The 11,370-nt window shown below is 31.8% G+C and overlaps 1 protein-coding gene across 1 annotated transcript; it reads left to right on the top strand.

Moving 5' to 3' along the window:
- The first annotated feature begins 4,035 nt into the window (after window positions 1–4,035).
- On the top strand, window positions 4,036–9,140 carry LOC107789371 (uncharacterized). The gene is made up of 6 exons (XM_016611168.2): window positions 4,036–4,333; window positions 6,280–6,379; window positions 6,756–6,932; window positions 7,550–7,648; window positions 7,750–7,995; window positions 8,613–9,140. Exons 2-6 carry the CDS (start codon window positions 6,320–6,322, stop codon window positions 8,910–8,912), a joined length of 882 nt encoding a protein of 293 aa, XP_016466654.1. The 5' UTR covers window positions 4,036–4,333; window positions 6,280–6,319; the 3' UTR covers window positions 8,913–9,140.
- The last annotated feature ends 2,230 nt before the right edge of the window (window positions 9,141–11,370 follow it).

The following is an 11,370-nucleotide window of genomic DNA, read 5'->3' as shown; positions in this document are numbered from 1 at the left end:
ATATCGAATCAGGATCAGCTAGATAGAAATAAGGCACTAGCCCAAATAATTTTTTGGTATCAAGGTAATAGCTATGAATAATCATCGCCTTCCGAAAAAGAGTAAGAAAATAAGACCTATTATAACATGCAATGCATACATAAGTGTAATCGTTACGCTTCAGCTAAGTTATGCTATTCCACCTCTTAGAAGGAACATAATTTAAAACATTGATTCGAACATTCATATACACTTTTTGAGTTTTAAGAAATATATAAATACTTTTTTAAAATAGAAAATGAATAAAAATGGAAGAAACAAACTAAGATTAATATAAGATTATTTTTTTGGGACAAAGATTGTTTTCACTGGTTTTGTGGATCACATAAAATTGGAAAATGAGTCAAACCCTTTCATTCATGTCCATGGAAAATATGCAATCTTTGTTAGTGAAATTAACTTGATGCATTCTTTTCTTTAGTTTCTTCATTAACTCAGAATAGAATATTCTTCGTTTCTAGAAAAGGAAAAGAATGAATAAAGAAATAATTGAATATTCATTTTGGAGTCAATGTAATAAAATGATAAATGTATTTTTCTTCTCCTCCAATAAATTCCAATTTTTCTGTTTGGATGTCTTCTTCAATTTGGCAAATTGTGTCCATGCTATTACACCTACTTTATTAGCACTACATATTTCACTTATGGTGCACATTGTCTTTATTTATTTCTTTTTCTCCTCAGAAACAACAAGTGGATGTCTCAGGAGACAGTTTAGTGGCAAAAGTATCACATTTTGAATTTCAGTGCATGAGAGTGAAAAAAAAAAAATGGCAAAATCACCCCGGGTTGTGGTGGAGTGGTAAGTATCCATCATATTTAATCAGAAGTCCCGGGTTCGAGCCCTTGGTACGTAATCGTTTTTGCTAGAGAACGCTTTACTTCAAATGTGGGACTTTCTGGCGCGATTTCGAATTTAATTGGCAGCAATATGGTACCGGACACCGAATGAAAAATCAAAAAAATAAAATTGGCAAAAGTTTAACTTTACCCATAAATTGAAGAGTTAGAATCAAACTCGGTGCTCATTCATTAAGAGCTCTTACCGGTAAAGTAGATTTAAACTTTACAAAATTAATTATTTATGTTATCCGTTAAAAGATTGTGCAAAAATGATCTTGTCATTACCAAATGTAGTATATATGCCTTTATTTTCAAAGGTGCTACATTTGGTATATTTTATTTATATACTAACCATTTTAAATTACCATGTAAGTAAGAAACATAAAAAAAAAGTCTAAATTTTCTCTTGAACTTTGTGAAATTAGTCATCTATGCTCTCCTTTTCTTATTTTTAATCTTTATCTAAGAAGGAAATTAATTTAACATAAATTAGTTACCAGAAAGCAGATTATTTGCATTGTATGACCCTTTTAAGGCGATTCCTTAAATTATTTTTCCATAAACTGAGTGGATTAAAATTAGCTTCTAAAAGTAGAAGCATGAACCTTTATTTTTTATTATTATCGACAAACTTAGTTCACTGGCCTAACAAGGATGAAATCTAAATACTGACTTAAAAAAGGCTAATTATGCAAATGCCCCGTTGTAGGCTATTTTGGACCTCTTTAGAAAACTCTTTTGTCTAGATAGGTAGGGCAGATATGACATTAGTGAAATATCTTGATCTACAACCACTTGGGGTTACCTTTTCTGCCATTTGTGAACTACTTTAAAGTTTTTTTTTTTTTTTTTGGATAGAGCTGGCCTTGAATAGGGGAAGGGAAATGAAGAAATTAATGGCAATTGTTTCAAGCCATAAATTAATAGTATTTCTTTTTGTCAACTTCTAACTAAATAAAAAAACTCGAAATAACTATATTTCCTTAACTATAAAAAAGAAAAAAAGAAAGAAAGGAAACAGAAAAAAAAATAAAAAAAAATAGTAACGTATAACGTATTAAGTGAGCGTTTGGATATAAGAGTTGTAAAATTTTGAAAAGAAAGTGAATTTTTTTTAAAGTGAAAATGATATTTAAAAATTAGAGTTGTGTTCGGACATATATATAATTTTGGGTTGTTTTTGAATTTTTGTGAGTGATCTAAATAAAAATTTTGAAAAATAATTTTTTGGAGTTTTTTAAATTTTTAAAAAATTCCAAAATTTATCTTCAAGTAAAAAATTAAAAATTTTATGGACAAACTCTAATTTAAAAAAAAGTAAAAAAAATTCGGAAAAAAAAAATTCATTGCCAAACCGGCTCTAAATACGCAGATATTTTTCCTCTTCACTTCTCGACAACTCTTATGACCAAACTTGAAGGAATAGGCCATATGAACGGAAAATACACAGTCAGGGAAACTAGGAAAGGGGGGGGCCCTTAGTTATTTAATGTTCGTTTGACTTTCCCATAAAGTTGTGAAAATTATTTACTTAGTTTAAATTAAAAGGCACTATGATATAGGCTTTAGACATCGAATTTGTCTTTGAATAATAACTCTATCTTAAAAACAGTAATAAAAAAAAAAAAAATCAAATATAATTTTGTTTCTGGGATATTTGACTTTTCTTTCTACTTCATGAAATATTCTCTAATTTTAAAAGAGAAAAAAAGTTAAGAAGTTTTTGCCAAAATACAATTGTTACTTTGGATTAGATTATTTTTCCGATCAATAAGTCTCTCATTGGAAACTAGGGTATATCCATAATAAACTCCATTATTCAAAATTTAAATTAATTAGTACTAAACTAATACGATATTTTTTTTTACACTAGTCTCGACCTGCCGCAATTTTTCTCATTTATCATGCTTAATACTCCACCAATTATGCTTTGAAATATTAATATAGACAAACTTTTGGAACCACATGAAACTAAAATATGATCGATCTAATCAAAAGTTTATAATAAGACAGGATATGCAACTCCTCCATTAAGTGTAGGATTCGAATATTAGAATATATCACTCAGCACCTTTCCATATTTTTCCTTTTTTCTTAGTAAAAAGAAAAAGAAAATAAAAAAAGGAATAAAACAACTAGGCCCAACGTGGACTATTAGGTGAGTATTTTATGGAACAAAAATTAATACTTTAAATTAAGTGGAGCAACAGCATTTTAAGACTTTCTTTAAGACTTTTCTTTACCTCCCACCCTAAATATTGCAATATTACTAGAAGATTTATGTGGCACGAAAAGATTTCAAGCATCTTTCATTTTAGAACTTCAAAAAAGTTTCCAAGTATATGGTCTGAAACGACTTATTTTACATTAAAATTTATTAATAATTGATTACAGAAATCCTACAACAACAACAATCCAATAGAATCTTACCCGTAGGGTCTGGAGAGAGGAGTGTACACAGAACTTACCTCTATACCTTGGGATAGAGAGGGCGAGAGACCCTCGGCTCAAAGACTGATTACAGAAATCCTATTAAGTTAAAAGAGTGAATCATCAAATATTGTAATGGAGTAGTAAATATTTTGTTATCCATAATCAAAGGTCTCGGGTTCGAACCAGAAATCATTTTTCCTTCAAAGTGTAATTTCCTAGCAGTAGGACACGAATTAAAAGTAATCGAGCTCCTAATGAATACCGTGCTGAATAAAAAAAAAAGGAGTAAGCTTAAAAAATACTATTCCATCCGTTTTAATTTTTGTAAACATATTTTATTTTTAGTTGTGCCAAAAAAAATAATTTCTTTATACAAAGATTTATAACCACGCAAAATATACGTACCTTATTTTACATTAAAAGTTAATATTTTTTTTTAAATTTTAAATATGCTCACAACGGCGAGTAAATCAGATGGACCCGGGGTCAGTCGGTCAACAAAATGCACCTGTAACGCACGGCGAATTGGACTAAAGTGACAGATCTCAAACACATGACTCTCACTCACGAGGAAATAAACGGTGGATCTTTACCATGAAATCTGAATCGAGTAGATCTAAATGCCACGTGTCTGTCGTCTGTGACAGACAAAAGTCTCACCTTCCAGAAACTATTTACTAGCAAAAATCATTAGGAAATGACCATAAGAGTCGTACAAAGGACTAATTTTTCTAAATATTAACGAATTGCCGAACAGCTTTTTTATTTATACATAAAAAATATCTCTCTTACATATATGAAAATGAGACTATATTTATAGAGAGAGAAAGCAGTGTGTAGACTCTTACACTCTGCTCCTCAGATATAGAGAGAGAAAGTTCAGAAGTGCGCGTAGTGTATGAATTAATTGGGGTTCAGTTTTTGGCAGATTTTGCATGACATTATTCTGTTAGAAAAAATAACCGAAAACTCACCTTTTTGTGCTCTGCTTCTGCTACCGTTTGTCTTCACTCGTCAGGTATGATCAGTGGCTTCCGCCGCCGCTGTGGGTGGCGGAGAGTTTTTAGACTTTATGTATTTTTACTTTTGTTAATTTTGGGGTTCCTTGTTTGCTCTGTGTGTGTGTTTCTTTTTTCATAAGTTGGTAAAGTCCCTTTTTTTTTATCTCTTACTTTCTATGTGTTTTTACTTTTGTTAATTTTGTGTTTGCTTTTGCTAATTGGGTTGTTGGATCTGTTGATTGTTTTGTTTTATGGATAAATGATTATCTCGTTGACGAATTTGTTTGGCTTAATCTAATGTAAAATACTTGATTTGGGATTTATGTCATAATTAATTACTATGGAAAATTACACTGTAACCAAAAAAATGTATATTCTGTATCATTTTTGTATATATATACATTCTGTATGTAATATACAAAAAACTATAAATTTTATATATTTTTTCGGCTACCAAATATAAATAGATTTTGGTGCGGGCTAAAAGTGAAAAAAGCCATAATTACTCTTGAATGGGCCTGAATAGCTGAAATGAGCAAGAATAGAGCTGAATAGATACATATGATTCTGACCGAGCCCGACCTGGAAATGAGGTAGTCGATTGATTGATTGCTGATTACTATGTAAATGAGTGTGTTAGTTTTACAGTTAAAAATTATTATGGGATAGGGAAAGTTTAGCTTTTATGTTTTTGTTTTTCCAATATTTCCAATCTTGTGATCTCTAATTGACGTAACGAACAAGGAAAGAGTGTTTTTTCATGAATCACCTCTCTGTTGTAGCTGGACATTAGTCAGACAGCTAGAGACTAGCTCTGCTAGGAGAATGTGCTTGATGGCTTTTGTTGGTCTGCCATATAAATTATACTTCTTCCTGAATTTGACCTTGTGTTAGTTCTTCCATTTTCATTTCAATTGGTGAATAATGATGATTTGTGCTGCAAAGGCTGATACTCAAAAGGATGGATTTTGTACTTGATAGACCAGAAAACATAGTCGCTAATTTGCAATTTACCCAGAGAGAGTTGAATGCTTGATTAGCAACAGTAAAAGTTCTCGGCAGTGTCGGTTAATCAAAACGAGTTTCAAGTTCCTTTTGTGTTTCGAAGCAAGTGAAGATAATGTGAAAAACAGCATAGGCTTGAGTTATGGAATTTAAGATCCTATTTTAGCCTACTTTAGTTGGAGTAAAAGGCGATGGCCAAAGTCTCTGTTTTGCCTAGTTAGCTTGGTACGTCAGGTCTACTTTGCTAATTAGTAGAAGTCTTAAGCATTCTTTTATTCAAGTCTTGTTGCATTCTTAAGAAAAAACATGATAAAATGATACATGCTTAGTGACAAAATACCTAATAGGGGGTTTCAGACCTGTAACTCAGTTGCCTTTAGAAATGTACTCTAGGACAAATGCCCTTTCTCCCAATTCCATCATCCGCTTTTTTTAAGCATACAAATATTGAAAGGTGCAGCAGATTGCTCTGTGCTTCTTTATTAGACTGTGACATTGTCTTTCTTCTGATGTTATAAATAAATTGTTTTGCAATTGTGAAAATCTAACCTTGGATTAGGCAATAAGTCAGTTGCCTTTTGTTTACAGCGACTCTTTTAGGAGCGGTATACTTATCAAAATAATAATAATAATAATAATAATAATAATAATAATAATAATAATAATAATAATAATAATAATAATAATAATAATAATAATAATAATAATAATAATAATAATAATAATAATAAAAGTTTAAAGGAAGTGTCATTGCAAATCTTAAGCCTTTTTTTTCAATAGAAGGTCAGTAACTGTGCCTCTGTTTTTCTTTGTTAATGAAGGCTGTTCCCCTCGTCTATTTGTGTGAGCATTTCATCTGTGAGAAAATGTCTGCATTGCTACATGGGCAATTTTAATGTTAGCAAAGTTTTTAATTATTTGAAAGTTACTCACTTGTTCATATGGATTGTTTTATCAGGTAAAGCACAGTTAAGAGACCAATTATAGCAGCATTGACCATGTTTCGTCGCAAGAATCATTCTAATATTGAACAGGAGGGTGAGGAGAAGCAGCACAAGGTAACAATAGTCCTATCGTTTAGATGTGTATGTTAATAGCCTCCATTCTGACATTGTTTGTGTTACTGCTTTGAGTTAGATTATAGTTGGTTTTGGATCTGTCGCGTGCATTTTAAAAACTTGTTTTCTGTTGTTGTCTTTATACAAATTTTGAACGGGTTTGTACTTTGGAAGAGTTGTTGATGTTCTGTGGGTGCATGGTCATGGCATATTGATACTAATCCTGGAAAAGTTTCATAAAGTGTGCTTGAATGCTCTTGATACCGCATGGCAAGGATGTTGAATATACTTTAAATTTTTTAAACATTGGTTTGTGTTGGCCTTTTCCAATAAAAATCCTATTATGAGCTCTTAGAAATATCGGCTCTTCTTATAGGTTAAGGAGCTTAGGGCTTCCCTGGGGCCACTATCAGGGCGCAGCTCGCAGTACTGCACTGATGCATGTTTAAGGAGGTATTTGGAAGCACGGAACTGGAATGTAGATAAATCGAGGAAGATGTTGGAGGAGACACTTAAATGGAGGTCATCTTTTAAACCTGAAGAAATCCGCTGGGTAAGGGAACAATATATTTGCCCTAGTGGTTGTCTTTTATTGTTAAATAACATGTCCTTTTAACCAGAGTTAGCATGAAAAATCTAGGTCGGAAATCACATTAATTTTCTTTATATCAGTGGTGTGGGATCATACCTCGACTAATCCACCGGGTAACCTGTCCAGTCCACAAACATAGGTTACCAAAGTAATCCTGCTCATCAAGGCTAGAGCAGATGGGCTCACACCTAGTATTGTAGCTGGAAAATGAACATGTAGGATTCGCCGAAATCACATTAATAACCAAGACTAGTTTGAATGATGAAAAAAAACGTACGAGTCTCTTGTAGTGAATTGTGTGAATATTTTAAAGGAGATGATGAAACTGCATTGACCACTTGACTTAATTTAATGTGTGAAATACTTGGATTAGTGTAATTGTTGTATATTTGTTTCTATTGACAAACAATTCCTTTGTCTTAACCATAAGTCTTGTTGGAAGTAGATGATTATCGATATATCTACCATTCAATGCTCTGCGAATTTCATATTTAGGCCTCCGCAGATAAGATTTCCTTTCAGTATTATATGAGTTTACAATTGCTTCTGCTGACCATGAAATGGTGTTGCATTGTCAGCATGAAGTAGCAATAGAAGGTGAGACTGGGAAGGTGTATAAAGCAAATTTTCATGACCGCTACGGCAGGACAGTCCTTATATTGCGACCTGGAATGCAGGTAATGTAAAAGCAAGTTGATGTGTTCAAAATCTTTCTCTTTGTTATTTTTAGTTTCTTCTCCATTTAGTGAAATATTAAGTATGTTTCCCATATATGCAGAACACATCAGCACTGGACAACCAAATGAAGCATTTGGTATATCTGATAGAGAATGCTATTCTTAATCTGCCAGAAGGTCAAGAACAGATGGCCTGGTTAATTGACTTCACGGGATGGTCTATAACCAATAATGTTCCCATAAAATCTGCTCGCGAGACAATCAATATTTTGCAAAACCACTACCCTGAGAGACTCGCTGTAGCATTTCTGTATAACCCACCGCGAATTTTTGAAGCATTTTGGATGGTATACTCTAGATCCCCTTTGTCTTTTGTCCCTGCTTGTTGATCAAACCTAGCTAATTGTAGTGTTAACTAATTCAAAGACAACAGAACTTATTATAGGTACCAAATTACCAATGTTACACCATCATTTTCAGATCTTTTTTCTTTGAACAAACATTTCCTACTATACAACATTGGTTGGGTAAAAGTAAACCTTAAAACAAAAAGATTAGTACTTCCTTTCAGAAGTAGATGTGGCTGGTTAATGCCTTTGGTAAAACTGGCTCTGGAGTGGATCTGTAAACTTTGGAACCTTTGACAGGGTATATGTGCTATCTATCATAGTGATATCATGTACTCGAATTTGCTTTCTTTACCATGTCCTTGAAAATTGTCTCCTCTCGTACTATTTATGCAATTTAGTTGCAATTCATAATTTACAGCTCCTTTTCCAACCTGTTGAGCTCATTTATATTGTTCAAGCATCAGCCTCTCTATCTTTATAAGGTAGGGAAAAGGTCTGCGTACACACTCCTCCTCAGACCCCATTTATAGGATTACACTGGGTTTGTTGTAAGCATCAGCCACCCCCTTATTTTTATCCTTTCCATTGATTAACGCCATTTTCTTACTTTCCAGATTGTCAAATACTTTATGGATCCCAAAACATTTCAGAAGGTCAAGTTTGTCTATCCAAAGAACAAGGATAGCGTGGAACTGATGAAGTCATTCTTCGATGTGGATAATCTTCCTACTGAGTTCGGAGGATCAGCGACTTTGAATTATGATCACGAGGAGTTTTCAAGGAAAATGGCTCAAGATGATGTGAAAGCTGCCAAATTTTGGGGTTTTGACAAACACCACTCTGGTGCTAATGGTTACTCTGCGGCAGAGGTTGCTCCAGAGCCTGAATCTATTGCCCCTCCAGCCATAGCTTAGATGCTTGATCCACTGACCAGTTCAGTCTTATATTGCCTAACTGAGTTTAAATAAATAATGAGAGGAATGTAAGATCTTGCCCTCCCCTTCAGCATATTATCAGGGACTAGAACACTTCCTGAGGTTATTTTCTAGATTTAACTCATGGCAGCTGAAAACCTTGGTACCTTATTTATAGGTTGTATTATGCTCTATTTAGAGTCAAAGAGCTGCAAGCTTAAGGTTTCATCTTCCCCTCTTTCACCTTTTACTTAATCTTTCCTATTTTGCTTTTCCGTTTTCATGATTAATATCAACAGCCTCGAGAGAGCCAGTACTGTCTACCGCAAAATACTACAATCAGTCAATTATTCCCTTTGTTCCCATTTAGTTGCCTGCTGAAGATGAAGAGGAAGTTTTAGCAGAATTTGAGAATCTAAAATAAAAGGTCCGTCTTTTTATGGTGCAGGCACTTGTTGCTAAAACTTAGTTCCTTTTTTTTTTTTGGAGATTTTTTTTTGTTTTGTTTTACTTTAGCCGGGGGTCCATCGGAAATAGCTTCTCTACCGGTAGGGGTAAGGTTTGTTGTTGTTCCCATTTAGTTGTCAGGATAATTTTTACCTGTCCTTCGAAAAAATATTAAATTTGATTAATCCACACTTACTAATTCTTTGACCACATTAATCTATTTTCTATTAGTAAGTTAATTACTTATTTACAGAGAAACTAATTAGGTCTTTCTTGATTTTCTAAAATGGCAAGTATCTGGAAACAATTAGTTTTAGCAAATTTGACAACAAAACGGAACAGGAGGCGTAATCAATTAGTACATATTAATTTGATTACGTCTCAATTACAAACTAATTGAAATAAAACACTTATCTGTTTCATGAGCACAATTGGAAAAATGAAACTGTTGTCCCGAGCTCAATCTCCCAACTATAATAACTAGAGGAGGTAAAACTGTTGTCCTGTGCGCACGGCCCAATATTGAAAATCTAAAATTGTTTTGAGGTGTTCGAACATTTTTAAATAATCTTTTCAAGTATTTAAGGGAAAATTTATAAAATATTTAAGTATTTAACTGATTAAAATATGTATATTGGCCGAAGAATAAATAAATATAATATCTATTGCATGGATTAGTAATAGAAATTGTTCCAAGTGCATACACGCACTGAACTTCACGAACAAAAGTGTAGATGGCATCCATAATTAAAGAAACTAAGCAATCATTATTTGATTGTATTCACCAATAACTTCAAATAGCTTCTGAATTTTAAAATGCCTAATATCCAATTTAATATACATAAAGTAAGATATGTAAGGTTCCAAAATAGGTTGTGCATTGATCAATTTTTCATGTATCAATTATTATTAGCATGTTAATAAATCAACAAAAAACTGTCCCAATTTATTTCATCCTTATGAATAACCAAGGAGCTTGAATTTTTCTTCGTTGGACATTTGATTATTTTTAACGGAAGAAAAAATAATCATAAAATGCAAATGATAAAGATATTAACCTTTGGACAGTAATATCATGAGTTCTAATTGGATCCTATGATATTAACCTCAATTTAACTTGTCAAAAGGAATGCAAAAGTCACAGAAGATATAAAAATATAATTAATTTATCACTAATATTAAACTAAATTGGAGCTAGTGTTTTATTTTCTAAATGGGAATGGCTTGAGTAATGATTAATAAAAGTAACTTAACGTTTTGATTTGAGATGGTGCAATATCATTTAAGAATTAGCCTTATGTAAATAATTTGTGGCTTGGTTATAATAGTTAATATTCTCCTTGTTCTTATTTTAAAATCAAATAAGAAATTAAGAAAAAAAATGTTTTCACACTTCTAAAAATATTAAAACAAAAAATTGATTAAAAACTTTTAAACATTATATATTTAGAAAAATATAGAACTTTTACTTTAGATATAGGAATGTAAATTGTTAAAAAATCTTATTAACTTTAGTTATCTCTACCATTTTTATTTGATATTTCATTTTTTATATTTATGTAATTTTTATCAAAGTACATAAATATTCAAAAGTTACATAAAATAAAAAAATTAGAAATTTTTTCTACAACAACAATAAGAGCACGTTTGGACATAAGAAATAAGAGCACAATAAGAGCACGTTTGGAAATAAAAGTTACATACAACAATACCATCACTTCAGTAGTAGTGGAGTCTAATAAGAGCACGTTTGAACATAAGAAATTTTTTCTTTTCTTTCAAATTTTTTTTATTTTTTTTCGAAATCATTGTTTGTTCATAAAATTTTTAATTTTTACTTGAAGATGCAATTTGAAAATTTTTGAAAATTTGAAAAATTAAAAGACCTATTTTTCAAAATTTTCACTCAAATCACTCACAAAACTTTAAAAACAACCCAAAATTATATTCATGTTCAAATACAACTCTAAATTTCAAATACCATTTTCACTTAAAATATTTTTTTCCCTCT

Source organism: Nicotiana tabacum, chromosome 12 (assembly GCF_000715075.1).
Source record: "Nicotiana tabacum cultivar K326 chromosome 12, ASM71507v2, whole genome shotgun sequence".
Lineage (NCBI taxonomy): Eukaryota > Viridiplantae > Streptophyta > Magnoliopsida > Solanales > Solanaceae > Nicotiana > Nicotiana tabacum.
This window is presented reverse-complemented; position numbering and strand designations above follow the sequence as displayed.